At 38.0% G+C, this 21153-nt stretch overlaps 1 protein-coding gene across 3 annotated transcripts in view; it reads left to right on the top strand.

Moving 5' to 3' along the window:
• Positions 1-20048, top strand: part of SMIM14 (small integral membrane protein 14) — a 55471-nt gene extending 35423 nt beyond the window's left edge. For 2 of the 3 annotated variants that reach the window (XM_048303486.1, XM_048303487.1), the window contains exons 3-5: positions 7777-7825; positions 16144-16292; positions 16878-20048. In XM_048303486.1, the coding sequence (XP_048159443.1) occupies positions 7777-7825; positions 16144-16292; positions 16878-16910 (231 nt within the window). In that variant the 3' untranslated portion in view covers positions 16911-20048. Of the gene's footprint in view, positions 1-7776; positions 7826-16143; positions 16293-16877 lie in introns of those variants that run through there. The other variant, XM_048303485.1, reaches the window with a different exon arrangement.
• Positions 20049-21153: the final 1105 nt, after the last annotated feature.

The following is a 21153-nucleotide window of genomic DNA, read 5'->3' as shown; positions in this document are numbered from 1 at the left end:
GAAATGTCAGAGCAAGCCAGTAATATGTCAAGTAAACATCCTTTTTCTGTCTCCTTCTGGTGCAGTATTATTTGCTTTACAAAAACTGACTTCAGAAATCTCTCATACTAGATTTTATGAAAATGAGCAGTACGTTTTTTAAGCCAAAACATTTCTAATTCTATAATGCAAAAGGTCCCATTTTGATAAACTGCTTACAGTTCTACTTACAAACCACTGTGGGAATTGCAAACTTGTGTTTTGTTCTTCAGTAGCTAACTGCAAAGTAATGGTCCATGCTTAGTTATGTTGCTATATCAAAACTCTGAGGGATACAGAGCAAATCATTCTTTATTTTAATCTCTCTTCTATTTTGATTTGTCACTAGATTTTTATAGCAAAAGTTGCAAATTCTCAAACTATTTCAACATAATTAGTTCAAACACTCTTTCGTCATTCAAGTTTCTGCATAATTCTCTTGACCAGGTCATTTTAGAGTCTTACTGTTTTGAACTGGCATAGTCTGAAATAGTATCCAGCATAGCCACAAGTCTTGGCTGAGGGAGACTTCGTGTAAGCGGCACAAAATAAACACAGATGACTAAAATAGATATGTGCTGCAAATGGCTGAAAAGCTCTCAAGATGTTAGCCCAGCTAAGCCCATCTTAAACAGTCAGCAAAAGTGGCTTTCCCTGTTGATGTGGGTTTTTACTGAAAGCACACCAGAACTATACCAAATACATTTTTTATAAAAAATGTCCTTTAAATATGAAGGTTACCCTGGAGACTTTTTACATGGTGTTTGCCCTCTAATTTTTTTATATAGCAGGTGCTACTTCTTATAGTCTGTAGTTTTTAGCCAAACATTACAAGAGCAGGAAAACTGCATTTTACCCTCACTTGCCCTTTTTGCCCTCTGCATTCAAGCTGGTTCAACGTACACCTTTCCTAACAGCTCAACTTTAGGTTGTTCATTAGGACAAAGAAACTATCATTCTTCAGAGATGCAGGGGAAAAAACTTGATGCACCTCCTAAGACACCAGGCCAAAAGAATAAGACACAGGGTTGGAGTGGCAGAGGATGAGACTGTACCTGAGTGCTCTTGCTCCACTGACTTGCATTTCCCTACCTTTTGCTGAATGCTCAAGGTGCTGGTGTTGCACAGGCTAAGGCCGCAAAATTGTATTACAGAATTCATGTACTGCCAATGGGTGTCATAACCTAGAGTCTCATTCTAGATCAAACAATGTAAAAGGAGACTATTTTCTAGACATGTTAAAAAAGAAAAAAGCTGTGAAAAGTGGTGTCCACTTGGGTCTATAAGGGGTTAGGAATCAGGACTTGTTGAACATGTCTGTCATTCTTTACATTTCCCATTCCTGAAGTTTGTAGTATGCTTGAAACTGCTGCTTCTTAACCAATATATATTTAGAAAATAAAAAAAAAAAGAAAATCTCAGTCACACCTCATGATCATCTCAAGGAATGCATAGTGTATTGCAAGCAATGTAAAAAATCATGCATTGGAAATTCTTTCAGCTTGGTATTCCAGAAGTAATTAATAGCTAGAACCTGTATTATGAATGGCTGAACTCTGATGATCAGAGATGTGTTATGGCCATCTCTTTTGAGGAAAAATGAGAAAATTGCACTTTTTCTCTCAGGCCTTATGTGGACGTAATCAACACTCAGAGCAAACTACTTATCTTTTGGAACTGCGAGTTCTAAGTTTTCCTCAAGGCTGTCTATGTGGGAGTATCTTTGTCTTTTGCTAATATGCATCATTTTGCAGAAGATACTCAACTGTTTAGTCAAAAAGCCTATGTGTATTTTGGTTTTACATTTTAGATATGTTTGCAAATGTCCTCTGGGGGGAAACGTATGTTGTTTGTGCACATTTTCAGATGCCTCTGTTTTATATTCTGCCTCATGTATTTGTTGTTTAGTATTGCACATAGTCAGAGATGCTGTGAGCTCCTTGATGGTCCTGATCATCACACAGTTTCATCTTCTTTTCACTGCTAATTCATTCTGCTTTGCATGCAGTAAAAGGAGGGTGTCATTGATATCACAGGTCAGCAAAATTATAAAATGAAGTATCAGTAAGTCAGGCAATTTCAGAAAAGTGAGGGAAGTGTGAAAAAGGAGGGTCGATATGACACCAAGGTGAAACAGCAATCCCAGAACAAATGGAAAAAATGAAGGGAAGAATGTGTTCCTGTCCAGATCACAGCTCCAGACTGCAGTGGGCCCTGTGACTTCTGAGGCATTCTCCTCCATAAAACGTCATGTCTTTCATTATGAAAATTAATGTTCTCCTTCTGTCATAACTGGCTGATGATTCTGGGTCTTAAGAGTTGGTTTGTGATCTAGGAATATTCTGAAATGTAGCACATCCTTGTCTCTCATTTGTGATGGGAGAGAAAATTACTTGCCACCTCACAGGACCAGGCTCTATATTTTTATTGCAGACTGTTATTCTCTCCTTGTATGAACAATCATTTATTTTAATTCTGCATATACACATAGAAAATGAAGGAGTGGGGAAGGGAGTGTTCCCTTTTTCCTTGTTTGTACTTCTAAGAGAAGCTAGTGTAGTTTAAGAGACAATTAAATTCCATCAGTATGCCATTCTTTTCCTCTTATTTCTCTTTGCCAGCTTATAGCAGAATAATGCATGTAGGTGTCATTTTTTGCATCTTTAAATCTGAACTCTTACAGATAATGCTACAATTCAATTTGCAACCTGGCTTGTATTCAAGACTGGCATATCCTACCATAGCAATTTATTTATCATGTTGTTTACTAGATCATTTATATAGTTTGGAGAGAACAGACGTGGCTGCCAACAAAGCTTAAATAATGATTTCATTACCCAGAAGAATGAGAATGCAATCAGGAGTATGCCATTGTATTGTCATCTTCTGGCATCATTAAGAGAGGTCTAAATGGCAAAAGAGTATTTTCACAAGGGATGATACTTTGCCCTCATTATCACATAAAATTTTCTATCAACAGTCTTTATGATTCCATTTTAAATTTACTTATATTCATGGAATAAATGACCGTTTCAAGCTAGTCATTTGTCCTTGTTTTCCTTCTTAACTATTCTTTTAATTCCCACCATTATCCATTTTTGCTCTCTTATCTTTGTACCTGTTTCATCTATTTCTCTCACGTATCTCTCTGGGCTTTCATCCATCACAACTTCTTGTATGGAGGTCTTTTCCTGATGTGTCTCATGAACTTACTAATCTTTCATTTCTGTCTTTTCTGGGGGCTTATATCTGCTTTGAGCTGACTCAGAAGTTATTCTGAAATGTAGTTACTTATCCCTACATAAATAATATACTTTCATCTCATCTGTCATTCACACTAGACTGCATTGATTATTGCACTTTGTTCCTGCCACTAGTCCTGCTGTTCTTGTTTCGTTATGTCTTTAGTACAACATTTCTAGAGTTGGAAAGTGCTTTTGGACAGGGATTATGCTGCCATTTCTCCTGAAAAATGACAAACTGGTGAGCTGTCTGATCATTGGTATCTTCCTGATATTTGTATGCTCTGTCCTTTTTTTTTTTTTAACTCTTAAATAATATATTTAACACTTCAGAAAAGATGTTCACACTGGATAGAAACCCTGAATCTTTTTTCAGGCAATATGCTGTTGACTTTAATTTTTAAAAAAATTGTCAGAGCAGAGATTGCAGGATCAGTCCCAGAGATTGTGAGACTGTTGAACTCTGGCACAGCAAACTCTGAAAACTCATCTGAAGAGTTTCACTAAAGTCCTCTGAAGAGAAGACAGAGTAATTGAAGCAAGAACAAGGTACTCTATAGGTAGACAAAGTCTGAATTTCTTCTCTATAGCAGGTATCTGTAATGAGTGGTGCAAAGTAGCTTAACTTCTTTCAAGGAAGACTGAAATGGTCCTGATGGCTGAGGTCCCTGTGTTGGAAAAACAAGTTCTCTGTTTAGCTAGATGAAGCTGTTTTCACTGGGCTTACTGTTTCACTTGGACTTCAGTGATTTTGTGGAGCAGCTAAAATGCAGTAAAAGTTCACACCCTGTTTTCACCACACAGTGGCATGTTTGTGTGCATATGAAAAAAAAACCAAACCAAACTTTGCTGGTGACTTCACAAAAGAGTTTTCGGAGGCCAAGAGCAGTGTCCCTTTACTGTGTTCATGTTTTGTTCTCAGCTGAGGATTTTAAAAAGTGGAGCCTCTCATTGCTAAAAACTGTGCAGACTCCTGCCATAACATGGCATCTGTTGTAAGAGGAGCAGCAGGACACAGGTTTCAGGTGTGCTTGATGGGTGGATGCCATTGATCCACAAGATGGCATGTTAAAACTGTCCTTGTCTCAAAGGAGCAAGATCTAAACACTGTTGTGTTAGTGTGAACTGGGGCTAAAAGCTGTGTATTTTGGAAAAGGAAAAGAAGGGAAGAACTGTTTCAAATTGGAACTACGAGCCATTTGAAATGTGCCCTTTTTATTTTTGCAATGCAAAATTTGAGTGTCATGGGGAAAGAGTGAGGGAGAGCCCTTTTCTCTTACCACTGGAAGTAACTTGGTATTGTGTTGAGTTTGCATTCACAGTATGTCAGTAAGTGAGCACTGATTTGCTGTGATTCAGCCACTTGTGCTTCTTCCAAAAACTTACGAGGGGTTTCATGGAAACCATATATTCCTATTGGCCAAGAGTTCTTGTGGTTTGGGGATTATTAATTTAAATTACTTTAACTTAGGTTATTCAAGACTTTAAATGTACTTGGAGGAAATGAAAGTTCACAGTTGTATTTTAAATAATTTACATTTATAATTAGTATTTTTACTTCTATTGTTTTCAAGTTCGTACTGTCTAAAACTGAAAATTCTTGATTCTTTTTAGCTCTCTTCTAGCTTTCATGCTATTTAAAATTCATGTTTACTTCATTTTGGACGATAAAAGATAAAGTAGTTCATTGTTTGGCTCACAAGCACTAAGCCATTTATTATATTTGAATGACAAACTGCACAGAGAAGGTTAAAATTCAGATATAATCCTTTTCATTTAAATGGAATGAAATAGTATAAATATTTCATTTTGTGACATTTTTCACTCTCTTCTTCTTTTGTTGAATATGCCCTGATGTTTAACTCGCCTGATTTCTGTGTTCTTTTTAAGGGTCTGTTTTAGAATATATGGAAAAAGATGAAAAGGCTGTTGCTGACTTTAGTAGATGTCAGATCAGACAGTCAGCTATTAATCTTCCACTAAATTCACACTTTCAACGACACAAGGATCTCTGAAATATTAATAAAATCAAAATCATTGTTAATAATATTGTCTTTAAGAGTTAACATATTAGAAGAATTACTTCTCATTTTTCTCATCAACTCTGTAGTGTTTCCAGTCTGAAAAACATTGAGTGTATTTGAAGTCTTTTTGAGGGTTTTGTTGAGAACAGGTAAAGTCTGGTTCAAGTTTTTACCATTATTCCACAAACTTTCATCCAAACTTCCCCTCCACATTGGATTAGAAAAATCTTAATACAAAGGACTATTTATTTCCAGTCCCTGATAATTGCTCTTTTTTCAATTACCTTACTATTGAAATGTTGCACATTCAGTTTTTCCCAAGAGTTGCTATGTTCCGTAAAGGGTGTAATTGTCAAAAGAGAGTTAACTGGGAGAAGGAACATTCTTGTTCCAGCAAAAGGCATTACCTTTCCAGCCATTCAATTTACGTAAGCGTTTCATACCTGTGCCAGAATCGTTTCTCGTCCTTTCACTAAATGAGTGACCACAAGGAATCAGATTCATATTGGGTTACACAGTTAGGAACTTGTTGACCCGAGTGAATTAAGAACAACCTCTTTTTACTGCTGCTCGTTTTTCATGAGCTGCTGTTTTTCATCGCAAGATGACAATATGCAGCCTCTCACTGAGCTGTTGAAAACAGATTTGTTACCTGGCTCAGACAGCCATCCTAGAGCTTTTAAAAAGTTGTATTTGGATAGAGTGTGACTTAGAATGAGGGATAACTGATACTGTGGCTAGAACACCCCCAGGCAGTGTTGTATGTCTAGGCAAACTAGACGAGATGCTTGTACAATGTTTCTGATCATATATCTGTTGCCCACTTTAATTCTGGTCATCCTTCTCTGCTGAATATCTGTAAATTGTGTTTTAAGTAGAGATTATGAATTAAGCCCCTCTCAGAATTAAACTCCTATACAAACAGAAGATAATTATGTTGCTGATCTCTTTAAAACATGGGTATAGCAATATCCAGTTTTCCCAGTTCGGAAATCTTTTGAATATTTCAAATGGATACTACTGCTGACATAAAACCTCCCCTTTGAAAATTACTTCCAAAGTTTTAAAATAAAATGAGCTTTTATATAAGAAGAGCAGGAAATATGCATAGTTTGATAGATTTTTTTTCCTTTAGTAAGATAAAGAGAAGTATTCTGCTTGAATTTCCATCAATGCTGTTTTTAACTAGAAACAAGGTTAAATCCAGCCTTCGCAGTTCCTTCCTAAGGGACTTCTTTGTAGTCTCAGTAAATTTGCTAGTAGATCTTAATATATTAATGAAAGAATTAGTGTGATCAATCTCCAATTAAATTTTTTCCTTTCTCAAATGTGTCAGTCATTGACACTCTATGACAAAAGAAGGTGCTTAGACTTTCCCAGATGTCTTCCTTCTTCAGTTCTTCATCTTTCCTTGATGTGTTTTGCATAATATGACTACATACATTAAATCAGTTATGCCAATATAAGGGGAAATGGGTTTTGGGGAAATGATTCATCTATTTCTTACATAAAGAGCATCATCTTTTCTTCTCTTTAACTGGTAATAAACAGATTAGCCAGTTGTGACAAAAAGTGTTGGGATTCATGACACAACTGTATCATAAAACCTGTGAAAAAGCAAATGTCATTTCTAACCAAGGCAGTGTAACAATTCTGTACCTTTAAAAACTTTTACTAATAATCCATGTAGTTTACCTACGCAGAGGACAGAATCTATTTCCATAGTACTGCAGATTAAATCTCATCTATTTAACATCTCTGATCCTGATAAAGAACGTGATGTTTGTCTTTATTTTTTGGCTCTGTCATCTGTAAAATAGCTGTACTGATTTGCAGATTAGCCAGTGTTGACTTGTCTTGCAGTTGGCAATTTTACCTAGTCTGTAAATCAAATAGTCATTACAGTTGCTAAAAATGTTTTAAATTTTACCCATCAGTAAAGAGAAAAACCAGTAAAATACCTATTAAAACCTGCTTTTAAAAAAAAGGTCCTGGGGGGAAAAAATACTAAGTTTAAATATGAAATATTAATTCAACTTCTTTGTGCATAACCGTTATCACAGTCTGATCATTTATTGTGATGTAATCACAGAGGATTTTAATGTTACTTGATCTAGATAACAATAAGAACTGTTATCTATATCTATCTATCTATCTATCCATTATGAATCCCAAAATATGTGTAGAGAGTATATCTGTAACAGCTCCTATAGCACTACAGATTTTTTTTTTTACTTGCATTTTGGAAGGTAGTCAATGGCTGAATTGGAAGCAATAACACTGCAGTCAGGTGATTTAAAGGTATTATGTAAATAGTGTTCAGAAACTGTCTCCATACCTGGGATTCTTCACATACCATAAGCCAAGTGTGATCCAGTGAAGGATCAGTTATACATGAACTTTTACTCTGACATTATATTAAATCATGATTTCAGTAAAAGCCGACCAAGACGTATTGTTAAGTGTCATGCTTTTCTTTTTCTCTGTTTTAGCTGAGACAATCCCAGTCGTACTGCACAGACACAGAATGCCTTCAGGAATGTGAGTAACTGTTCACATCAGATTCATAAAAGTAAAATAAACAGCAGTAATTAAAATACAGTCTGCCTGGTCTTTAAAATGCAGCAGTTGATTTAATGTTATAGGAACATATTACATTAAATCAAATACTACAGTAATAAAATTGATATGCTGGGGAGGTAATTTCTGAGGATCTGGGATGCAGATTAACATTTGTACATTGGAAGTAGCATTGATGGGAAGCCTGGAGGTATCAATTCACCAGCATAACCATTAATCAGGTCCCAAGTTTTACTGAATCTGATTGTTAGCCTCCAAATAGGATGGTTTGGGGAATGAGAGGGGAAAATATGGAGGGGGCTTTATTTGTCCTCCTCAGATTCAGAGCAGCCTAACCAGTGAAGACTAGATACTGAGCACAGACACACAGACACGTGTTCACAGCTGGGGCTGGGTGATGGACTGTCAGTACTGTGACCCCTCTACTCCACTGTGAGGAAGAGGAGGCACCCCACCAGCTCCGATTCATAAGCTGACATACACCATGACTGCATCTCTGCTGATTTGGTGCCCATGTAGTTAATGAAGCAGAGGGCTGATATGTACACTTCCTTGGGATTTGCTGTGAAATGCATCAAAAAACCTCTCCCAAACAGTGAGCAGTACTAGGGCAGTCAAACATTACCAGCACCTGCAGTGAAGCACAACTGTGTGGAGGTTATGCAGTAATGTAAGCATGCCCTGAGGCGTTGAGATACTCCCTGAGATGCTTTCCGTGAGCTAGAGGGAAGATTGTCAAATGTTTATAAATAAAAATAAAATGGATCTGGTTTTCCTATATCCCTTTACCAGTTGAGCATGTGAACTCACTCAGCTTGCATCAGGACTGCTGTAATGTTTAGAGGGAGCAGCAAGCACCTGAGCAGTGTTCCTGTAAGCAAGAGCTGCTGGTGCCTGTATCTATTACAGGTCTAGGGACAGTGCAGGCAAGGTTTCCAGCATCTTGGAGAGAGTGCATGCCTTCATTCACCCTCATGTTCCTCCCTCTTCACTCCCCTGTAAAATGTTTTTAGAGATAGGCATCCAGCTCAGACTTGCACTGGGCTCTGCCAGTGTGAAACAGTCCCAGATTCAGTGCCATGCTGGGCTGAAGGGGGAAAACTGAGCTGTCCCACATAACCCCTGAGAAAAAGACAGTGTGGTGCTCATGTGCTGTACAGTGCTGCTGGTTTGCTCTTTCTTTATGGGCTTTGCAAGTTACACTGTCTGTGACTTCCATCACTCCTCTTCCAAATAAACCTGTCAAAGGGCAGACTTTTTAGTCTCCCACAGCTTAGACTTCTATGCCTTTTTTTAAATAATAGGCATGTAGGAGAGGGAAAGAGGCGGTTCATGGGAGGCAGAATATTTTCTATATTAGAAGGGGGCACAGACAGGGTGTGGATCTTTCTTTTGTCCATGGTCAAAACCAAGCAGTGGTAGGTCATTCTCACTCATGCCTTGAGAGTCTTGATCATCAGTATTCATGAAGCTTTTAGACTAAAGACTGTAAGTCTGTAGTAAGTTCTAATATGTATGGGCACAAAGCTTGTGGGATGGCTTTCACGTTACCAAGCTGTAGTATAGTCAGAATTTGAATGGCTTGCAACAAATAGTTTTCCATTCTGAGATTCTTGCAAACTGTCTGTGCAGATGCAAGCAATTTGGCAGCAATTGTTCCAAAGCAGTGGTTTGTTTCAAAAACCAGAGCAAAAATTATATAGTAAATCCTTTCCTATGTTATTATCTTGCCTTAAATTTAGTTCTAGCAAAGGTATTTTTCTGCTGATGCAATGACACTGCCTGCCTATTTGTCACATTATTTTGTGATGCTTCTGTGATGCTGTGCTTGTGACAGTCTGTAAGACCCTGGGAGTCAAAGACAAAAAAAAACAGATTGAGCCTGAAGAAGCTTTCTAGAGATGTTTTCAGAAACATATTCAAACAATTCTGAGCCAGTCTTCTGTCCATTGCTTCATCCTGTTTTTATGAGTTGTACAGTGATGAGCTTATGTTTGAGGTGGGTCTCCTCTTCCCTAGGTCCCACAGCTCCATTTCCTGTTATTTGCTGACTTTGATTCCTCATTTCAGAATCTTGATATGAACAAGTTTGTTTCACTCCCACCAATTTGCTCATTCCTGGCATTTGGTCTTTCTTCTCGAAGCACAGCTGGGAATGTTGTCATACACAGATTCTTAAGTTGCAAGGTTGTGGAATAACTGATGAGACGTATGTGGTTTTGTTTTGGGAGACGTAGGGCTGGGGTTCAGCCAATGTCACAGCAGCATCATGTGTTGTGCTGTTGCTACCAGTTGGAAATTCTCAGAAACACCCTCTGTTGATTCTTCCTGAGCATGCTTTGTTTTTTCAACCCTTGATTTCAGCTCATTTTAGTTTTTTTGGAGCCATATCAAGGCAGTAGTACCAGGTCTCCCTTACTCACTTTTTTATTATCTATAAATTCTTACTTATGGTTGTTGGCACCATTATGTCGTAGTGACGTCTCTGCAGAGTTTCCCAGGGCCAGGACTAGTGCTTTCGGATCTAGGTACAGGAAGATATGAGCACCACTTCAACAAGCATTTGGGCACTCTGCTTGATGGCTGTTCGTCTGCTGGTTCTCCATCAGAATATCTGCTGTGACATTAAAGCATGTGTTAAGAGTCTGATGACCATTCCCTCAATTTCAGTGGGTGCCTTGCAGAAAAAAACCGCTGTAAGTTTTGAATAGGCAACACATTTAATATTCTGTTGGGATTGTTAATGCTCAGCAAATCAGAAGATCTTAGAGTTTTGTGGAGATACTTACAGCTTTTTACCAGCTAGGCTCGTAGTTCAATGCCTTAGAAAGCCTCGGGCAGCCTAGAGAGGCAGCACGGGCAATCCAGCATTTCAGTAGCTCTAAAAGCGGCAAACAGTAGCTGCAAAGCTGATACAATCAGCAGAAACAAAGAGGGAGAAATAGAGCTTCCAGCTTGCCTAATTCCTGCAATTAGAAGCTTTCAAACAGAAACAGAAACACACAGATGTTCCCAGAAAGGGTGCAAGCCAAAGAGGGCAGGCCCCCTCTTGTGCCCTTCTTTTTTTCGGAGAAGGGAAAGGGGGGAACTGGGGGCGGACCCGGGGTGGCCGGCCAATCAGACACTGCTGAAGAGTTTGAGTTACATTTGGGTTTGCCCTTGCTTGGAACAAAGTTGTTCAGAGCACATGGCAGAGGCAAGTGTCTTGGGGAGGGGGAAGGGAAGCTCGGAACAGGCAGCAACAGAGTTTGCCTTGAAATGAGGAAAAAGAGTGATAATTCTTTTCTGAATTCTGTCTAATGCAAGTGGAGCACAGGAGTTCTCTGACTTCTGGCAGTTGCAACATCAGCGGTTCACCCAGCCTAGGGAGGATCCCAGCTGGTACTGATCTACTCTGATGGCTCATGGTCCTTCACAGTCAGCCTTTCGTGTCAAAGGAAATGAGGGGCTACTGCCTGAGTTTTTTCTGTGTTCTAGCAATTCCCAGATGTTGTGACCTCCATTTACCACAGTCATATTTTCAGCACTATTCTCAGTGTTCTGTTAGGTTGTAATGTGGTCAGAGATGACTGTCTCAGATGTTGTCTACTCTACTTCCAAATTTTTATGCAATTTAAAATGAATACATATCTGTGATTCATCTTGAGTTGTACTCATCTAGGGCAGTCACAGCAGACTAACCAAACAGCATGAAATGTCTGCCAACTCTTTCCTCCCTTTTCTGGGAATTCCCTTCTCCCTGCCTCTGCTCAAGTCCTTTTCGGCTTTCTTCAGGTTCCTTATCCCTGCCTTTGAGAGTGTCAGCTTGCAGGCATTATCTGCTGAAGGTCCCACGGGTTCTTTGTCTTCCTTGATGATTCACTTCTAAAATACCTCTCTCCATACAGTTTCATGCCTTTCCTTCACAGAACAAGCAAGGCTTAAAGCACTGTGAGAAGAAGACACACAAGTCAGAGAGCATGCTTTTGCCTTTCCACATGCAGATATTTAACAGTTTTTACCAGGGTCAATCTGTTTGTAGTCCAAAAGAAGGTATTTCTACCGTGAGAGGGCAGACAAAAAGCACCACATGGAGTACACTTTTACAGTAAAAGAAAGGAAATCTCTCCTTTCTTTAGAGTACAGCCTCACTCTGAAGGAAAAACTGCACTTTAGGAGGAGAACTAAGTTCATGTAAGGGTATTAACATGGGCACTTAATAGTTTTAATATTGTATTATTGAGATTTCAGTTGCACCATGAGGAAGTGTTTGACCTTTTATCTTTAAAAACTGTTTTTACCAAACTCATAATTTTAATAGCTTTGACTGCCTTCTAGGACCTCAAATGAATCTGCAAACACCTGTCACAAAAGATTTTTTTTTCCCCTTCCCATTTTTCTCTGAGAGAAGACTAGTTTGCGTGGCATAGTCTCTGATTCCGTGGGAAAAAGCAAGTCCAAAAACTGTATTTCCTACATGAAGCAACAGATAGGATTCACCATAGTCATTAATTCCCATGGGAGCTAATCTCACAATCTCAGACCAGCTCCTCATAAAGCTTTCTTTGCACAGAGATAATTCAGCCATGCTGTAAAAAAAACCTAAATTCCAGGTAACCACAGGGCCAGAACTGCTCACAGGCATCATTCAGAAGTGTGTGGATATATATGTATGCCAAACCCAGGGTACCAGATACTCTGAAAATAAAGACCTTGGGCTGGATTCAGTGTTGCGTCGAAAGGTAGGTTAGAGACTGTATGTCATGTCACTTAGTGCCATGGGAATATGTACTGTTACATTCTGTACTAGTTGGTGTCTCCTGGGCACTGGAGATTAATAACCAGATCCATCCATCAAAATGCGTGGTAGCAGGATCATTGATCATTCATCTCAGACCAGGACAATCTTCTCTCCATCTGGAAATATTAGAAAATACCATCCACAGGGGGTCTTAGAGGATAACCTTTATTCTTCAAGGAATCAAAACATCACTTCTAAATTACCTGCAAAAAAAATACCAGTTATAGATAAAGGCACTGTGGCTGTGAACTCTTAAAAACAAGATTTTTTTTTTCTTCTGCCCATCACAATGAATTCCATCCTGCTTGGTTTTAGCTTCACTCAACTGTTCTTTATCCATAAGATGGTTTTATCAGATTATTTTATGATCTCAGGGATGGAGGTCTTTGTAGCAAGATTGTTGTCTCCTACATATAACTGCTTCCAGTAGCTGAAATGGCTTCTTGTCTGTTCTCTTGATTTGTGGTGCAAAGTTTTGAAAAGTTGGATTCACCCCAGCTTTGTGAAACATTGCTTATCCTCTTCTCCATAAGAGATTAAAGTAACAGATTCTGAAATATCTCACGTCCTTATTAAAGCACACAGTCATTTGTGAGAGATGTGGGTTTAACGGTTCTTGAAAAGTGTAATCATGGTTGTGTCTGAGTGTCTGGCATGCCTTGAGTAGGTAGTGCAGGGCCAGTTGGATCAGCTATTGTCTTGCTTAACATAGTTCAGAACGTGTTTCAGCACATTTGGTTCCATCTGAACCATCTTACAATGTAGGCTGGAAAAAACTGTGTCTTGCAATGAACACCTGTGGTTTCCCTCTGCGGTCCCTTCTGCTCCCTTCCCTGACCTGTAGCATGTCCTGATCTGGCATCATTCGATTACACCAACTTTTGTTTAACCACAGACCCTAAGTGCACTAATGTTCACCAAAAATTTCACATGGCAGTTGGACAAATCCATTTCTCTGTATTCTATGGGGAGTTCTGACTAACAAGTCATCTAAATTTTCAGTCTTCTACCAAACATATTCGCCAAAGCAAGCACCTAAGGCCTTCTTACTTGTTGCTGAAGGTAGTCTCAGAGTGGCTATTAGTGTAGTCTGGAAGCCCCAAAATGAAGCAGTTGTTCTTTTCTTGCCAAATTATATGCTAGACTCCTGGACTGCATATATAAAGATTTTCCAAGATTTAAAATATTGATATATATGCTGCTGATAATAATAATATTTTGGTCAACAAAACTGAAGGTCTAAACTCTTACCTTCACAATTCCATATGCTTTCAAAATGAAATGTGTAAGAGTTTAGTGAATTAAAGGCTGTAGCATTCTTATTTATTTTCTGTGCACTATGCCTTCTCCTCATACAGAAAGCCTGTTATTCACTCAGATTTTCAAAATAATTCTCACTTAATAGCATCCCTGCTTGGCTCTGTGGGGTCCCGCGTGCACCCACAGCGCACGGGTGGGCTCAGTATTACAGTCAGTAGCAAAGAGTCGAGAAGGGCATTTGGGTGCGTTCCGGCAGGAGCACTTACTGCTGCTACACTGTCAAAGGTTGGGGAGGCAAATACCAACATGATCCCGAAGCCCACAGCTTTATCCGGGGGCAGGGAAAAGGCAGGATTAGGGAACAGGGACCAATGGAGAAGCTCTGGGGGAGTGACGAGGGGTGGAGGCCAACAGCCAACTGGGGAATCCAAACTGGGATAGATTAACATAACAGAACAATGCATTCTGGGAGAAGCCTGTTTGGTCACCCTAACATAAAGTGGTTCTTGTGGTACTAGGGACTTGTCTTACAGAAAACTCTCTGTCCCTTGTAATGTATGTTCACTGGCCACCATACTCACTTGTAATTGCACATAATTCTAATCATAAAATTCCTCTATATTAGCAACTTCTCGAGCTTTGAAATGTCTATATTTCGGACATTTAAAAGGCAAAAGCAGTCTCATTTGCTCATACATGTTAATGGTAGTGTTTGTACTGTGAGAAGCATGAACTTCTATAATGCATGGGGTTTTTTCTTCTTTGACATTTTTGAGTGCATGTGATGTCAGTAAAGGACATCAGTCCAACAGCCCCAACTCAGGAAGCCTTATTCCCAGAGCATCAATGTGGAGAATGGCATAGCTGTAAGCTTCCCTGCAGGGCTCTTCTGCTGTGTTATGAACAAATCCTTTCCATGGAAGAGCCTCTGTTAGCAATGCTACCCAGGATGGCAACAGTGAGGGTGGTTCTGTGGTATCAGCATTAATCTTCAAAGAAATGATTCCAGCAGGTATAAGTTATCAAGTAAATGTTAAATAAGAACAATCCAACCAGTGCTGAATCCAGACTTGGCTCCATAATCAGGTGATCCACATAAGACAACTGGAAAATATGACAGATATAAGTATCTCTGTGGAATTTTCTGGATGTTAAAATTTTCATCTTGAGTAATAAAGTAGAACATTTTTTCTCTTTCTGAACGTTATTTATTATTATATTAGCTTTGTACTAATTGCTCTGTATTAATTGAACATCTAGATCATTAATGAAGATGTTAGGCCTTTAGACACTATGATAAATGGATTCATGTAAGTACCATAGGTAATTAGCGATACATGGGTTTACACTTCAGCTGACAAGATTAGTTACTGTTTGATTACTTGAAATTATGTTTCAGAGGAGAAAAGTTGTTTTAAAATGTGTATTTGCAAGAGTTTCTTGATCCATACAGATCAACCAGCCATTTCCAGCCTGAGGGTATTTTCTTAAATTTACTTCCGCGTGTTGATGTTTCAGGTATTCTGTATGGAAATTTGGTGTAAAATTTTTATATTGTGTTCCTGGGCTTCACTTCGTAATGTATCTCTGCAGCAGTTTTTCCCCTGCTGGCAGATATGTTGCTAGCAGAAATACCACATGACCCAGATGATCAGTCATGGAGATCTGGCATATTGACACTGAAACATCTTTAAACAAACTCTCAAGAAATAACTTAGAGTAGTCAAGAAATTGATTACCATTAGTTTGCTCCTTCTTGCTAGAATTAGCATGTTGTCTCTGTAAGGCCTAACAATGGAGCTTAAGCTTTCATCAGTTTAGCCTTATTCTTTTGTTTGTTTGAGGCAAAAAACAAAGACCAGTGTATGTATGGGGGGGTTTCCTACATAAATATATTTTGCACCAAGTTTGATTTCTTAAAAATCAGGTTTGATATCTTAAAATGTGAAGAGTATGTTTATCATCTCCAGTTCCTTAGGAGTTAATATGAACTAAGAAATATTCATGATAATTCTGAGAATGCCAGTGAAATATTATGAAATAGATGATTCTCTTTTCAAATGGATAAGAAATGTGATAAAAAACCGTATTACTGTCTCAAAGCCAAAATGAGGGACTAATCAGAACACTCCATTGAAAAATATTTCTGGGATTTTTTCTGAGATTGAATTTTTGTTTTCACTTGGCGAAAAGAACTCTGCTGTTACTCTATTATAACTTGAGTTTGCCTTGTCTGTAGTGCCAGGACCAAACTCCTCCGGTGACAATGGCATCAGCTTTGCCATGATAATGATGGCCTGGGTGGTGATTGCACTTGTCTTGTTCTTACTGAGACCTAGTAATCTAAGAGGATCAAACACAGCCGGAAAGCCAACCAGCCAACACAATGTAAGTGCATCTTCAAGTGCCCTGCAGGGAGATTCTGTAATAACTTAAATCTATTTTGGTTTAATACAGACTTTCTCAAAGTAATTTTTTTCTTCTATTTTTTCCCTATATTTTCTTGGAACTCCATTGAAAATTAGACTGAGTTAAACCAAAGTGAAAGTAGAATCATGAAGGTTGTAAGTGTGAGGCCTGCTGTGGGATGGAGCAGTTACAGGTGACTAAGTATGGGCCATAATGTCCTCTGGACATTGTCAGTCCCTGGTTGAAACTGCCTCCTGCCTTTTTAGGTGAAAGGGGACAAGCACAGCTTTAAGAGAAGTCAGTAAACAAAATTACAGCATGATACTGAGAATGGTGATCTCTGTCCTAGATGTGAGATTATGGAAAAATCTCAATCAATACAGGAAAAAGTATAGTTTTTTGATGCTCATTTACTCTAATCATTTAAGAGATATTGAAAAGCTATAAAAGAAAACACAATGTAATGCTTCTGAGTTCTTTCATTGCTAAATCCTCATATGTGAAGCACTGTTTCTAATTCTGTACCTGCTTTTTTTTAATCTTTTCTTTCTTTCTTCTCCCAAGGGACAAGAACCACCAGCCCCACCAGTAGACTAGAGCATTCAGTATTGGAAAAGTTCAGCAGCTAAAACGTTGCATGACCAAATGAACGAAGTGACCAGATTACTCCTAAACCTCACTCAATACGCTTTTGTTTTCTCATTTATATAGAGCAGAATTATCATTCAGCAGTAATTTTCATGAACTGCTTTTAGTGACTTCAATTTTAAGTTAATTTTTGCTTTGTATATTGTTACAATTCCTATTACATTGTAATTTGAATAATGGTAAGGCATTGCAGGGGTTTTTTGGTTGTTGCTGTTACTGTGGACATTCCACTCAGTCTCTTTCTGTTACAGTGATCTTAATTTCTTTGCTGTGATTTCTGATATGCATTGAAAGAAAAAGAAAATCCCACTCCATCTATAATAATGGAAGGTTACTGACCTTTCTTCAGATTAATTCATATTTCTTCTCCAGTATGATTTTGAGAGTTGTATTATGGTTGGAAGTATTAACTTAGTTATGTGCTGAAAAACAGAAATTGTTTTATATTTGCCCTGGGTTCAGAGCAGCTTTTATTCTGGTCTTTGGACCACTAACACAGTTTTCAGGGTTGCTGGCAAAAGCATGGATTGTCCACTAGAATTGTACTCTGTGTGTGTGCGTGCACATGTAAGTGAATATGACGATTGCCACTGTCAAAGCTTTGATTTATATATTGGGAACTTTGTACAAAAGATTATACCACCAAAAAAGAAGTTAATTTAGCCTTGTTCATTAATAAATTGTATGTCTTATTCAATATGTTGTCAAAAAAACATATTCGAAACCCAGATGTGCTTACTTATAGACTTTATCAAAAGAGAAATTTAGTAAGAAAAACTTGCTAGAATTTTCTGTCCTGGTATACTCTTTTCGTAATTGGTACCTTAAGTTTTTGGCTATGATGTAATGTATATTGGACAGGATGAAGTCATACCAAGAAGTTACCGTGGTTATCAACTTTTGGTATACAACATGTATTGGAGTATTCAGGTTTATTCACCTGTATGTTATCAGCAATTCTTAACATTTCATCCTTATCTACTAGTTGTAATTGTAGAATAACAAACTTGCAGGTGACTACATATGGCATGTCTCCTCCCTCTAATATTTGTGTGTATGTGTGGTATGTTTAAGTGTGTGTATGTGTGGCTATGCACGCACCTGTGCACAACTCCCATTATGGCAAATGGGAATTACTTTTTTATGTACATTAATTTAAGAACATTTTAAAGATGTACAGAAAAGCAACACTGTATATTTTTCTTGTTCAATTTGAAAAATTGATGAGAATGATGTAAAGAACATTTTTATGTTACCAACATGAAGCTTCTTTTGTTAAAGGTCAGTAGAACAGACATACGGGAATTCAAAGCCTTACTGTATGAACCTTTATTTCATGAGGACTTTAGTTATGGAGATGAAGGAACTAACTGTTAAAGTTCAAAAAGGTTTGTATTAACGGGCTCTAACAAAAATCTCACATCAGATCCCATGGTTGACAGACGCAGCGTTTTGCTCTTCAGGGTAAATGGTGAGCCAGCTAAGCCTCCTTGGAAAGGTACAGTGTAGACCTGAAGAAAGGCTTCTGTAATTTGATGTAATTGACCTTTGAATTTCTATGGAATAGTATGCTCCCAAGCATGGGAGCATGTGTAAAAAAATCAAATTAAAAAAAAAAAAAAGAAGAAGAAGAAGATTGGGCCAGGTGCTCTCAGTGACATCAGTGCAGTGCCAGGTAAAGCAATGAAACTACAGGAGAGAAGCTGAGAGAATTTGTCCCATTACATCTAATAATGTACAGGCCACAAACACTGTGTAAAGATGTCACTGGGACAAGCACTTTGCCTGGGCTTGCTTTTTGCCTTCCATGTACATTTATGTTTGGGATACCGTTCAGAACAAGTAATACAACATCATTTTGTTGAACCCACAAGGAAACATATATAATCTCCCACACTGACCTTTTTTCTCCAAGGATTTTTGGCCAGAATTCTTCACTAGTGGAGGCATGAAACAAGCTTCCAATTGATTAAAAAGCCAGCTGAAACAGGCTTCTATTCAGACAGAGCACTACTCCTCATCCTGTTGGAAGTTGGTGAGATTTACAGGAGCACTTTCACTTGTGAGGAGCAGTTTCACTTAAATGTCTGTTTATGCATTTATGAAACTTACCATGTGCACCCAGCTCTAAGAGTCTTGGCAAATGAACTTTTTGTTCAGAGGAATGTTGTGGTTTACCTATAAATGAACTGTCTTTGCTTGAAATTCCTCTAATTGTCCCAGTGATTTTATACATGTATGCTTTCCTCATGTAAATTGCTATTTTAAATTTTCTATGTAAAAGAAAAAAACATCGGAAATATTTTATTGTAAAACGTTTTACTAAAGAGCCAGGCCGCTATCCCACATCAAAATGTATGCTTTTTAAATTCAGATACTCTCTCCAAGATATAACCTTCAGATTAGCACTATTAATTAAAATAAAAGTAACTAACCATAGGACTGTATTTTGCCACTCTTATTTGTGTTAAATAGTGCCTTACTCATCAAGTAGTTGCACTGAAGTTTGTGGAACTACTCTGAGATAATGTACTAGTAGCAGCTTTAGTAAGGGTGGCAGAAATCTGGCCTTTAGTGATGTAATTTGTGATTAAATAATTGTATCATGGTTACAGATGTTTATGGTAAATTTCGAGGTGTGGAAGAGATTAGTGGTATGCGAAGCTCCAGGATATGATCCTTTCTGTAGTGATGGTTTTAAGCTTGGTTAGTAAGAGATGCAAGTCGTAGCAACTTGGGAAATAGGGAGGGAATTTTACAATTATACCTTAACTTTGTTAAAACAATAGTCTTTTTAGAGTCTGCTTAACACAATTACTATACTCTGAAAGGAGAAGTCATATGTATTCATGCACTGTCTGCAGATCACTTAGCCTTGTAATATTCATGATTGAAAAAGGAAGAGTGATGATGTCATGTACTTGATGTAAATCGGTGGTTTAAAATATCTGAATATGCCAAACAAAAAATCATCTGTGCCATTTGCAGTTTCCTAGTAATCTTTTACTGAGTACTTGGATTGGGATAAAGGGCTTGTACTATGCACTTTTTATTGACTTAACAAAATAAATAGCAATCATTAGTAAACTTTTGTCTCTGTCTTTTAGTTTTTTATAAGATATAGGACTGCACCAACCTATCAATTTCTAAGGTAATTTGAAATCATCTAAAAATAAATGTCAGTAAAAATAGTGTGTCACCTGTGTAACTTTTAAAATGTAAATTCTAACTTTTCAAATGGACACTTGTCTTCTGTATGTATCTCACACAAGTCAGAACAAATAAAAAGCAGTTTCCAAGGTCTCTGCCTTTTGCTCTTCAAAGTAGTTAGGCAACCTAGGAAGTCAGAAATAATACAGTAAGAAAAGTAGTGACAAATATGCTGATTATGTTACTTTGTTTTAGATCAAATCCTACTATTTTTGGATTTGCAGTCTATTTTCTAGTTCTAGATCTTGGCAGTGTTGGACCCAGAGCTGCTCTGAGGTAGGAAGATGCTGCAATGGATCTAAGACAGCACGTAGGAGTAGCAGAGACCTGCTGCTTCCTTACTGTTCCCATGAAGTGCAGCACTCTTCTTCCTCCAGAAACAGCACAAAATTCTGAGCACTGCCTCAACAGCAACTCTGATGCCTTGTTAGGGATTCCTGTGTTAATCTGAGAAAGAAAAGGAGAACTAGGGTTTAAAGTAATACACAGCTATCCAGAGATAGTGGCAATAAATACCAGAGAATCAGAAACAAAATCCGAATAAAATAAGAAGAACAACAACAGCAAGTAACAAATGTTTTAGGCACTTGAGGTGATATAGAAAGTACAAGATCTTAATCAGCAATCAGCAGTCATTAATGTCTGCTCATCAAGATTTACCGTTTTACTCAGACATGAGATTATAAATAACCCCTAAAACTAAAGTTAAACTTCTAAGTACACTTGTTGAAATGCTTGCCAAGGATGCAAATGCCTTGAGAAAGCAATGCAGAAAGGAAATTGCCACAAATCTAAATTCACATTGTTGAATGGGCCTGTACAAGGCCTCGCTGTTCAAGATCACCATATAATTTGAGATTACTCTGCCCCAAAGCCTGAAAAAAAATTATCCTATCTAGAATGTTTGGGAAAAATACACCAAATCCTTGCAGCAAAATATTGCATTAAGTGGATCCCTTGCAAAAATGGACTACTTAAATCC

Source organism: Corvus hawaiiensis, chromosome 5 (genome assembly GCF_020740725.1).
Source record: "Corvus hawaiiensis isolate bCorHaw1 chromosome 5, bCorHaw1.pri.cur, whole genome shotgun sequence".
Taxonomy (NCBI): Eukaryota; Metazoa; Chordata; class Aves; order Passeriformes; family Corvidae; genus Corvus; species Corvus hawaiiensis.
The sequence above is the reverse complement of the archived record's forward strand: the minus strand, read 5'-3'. Positions and strand labels throughout refer to the sequence as shown.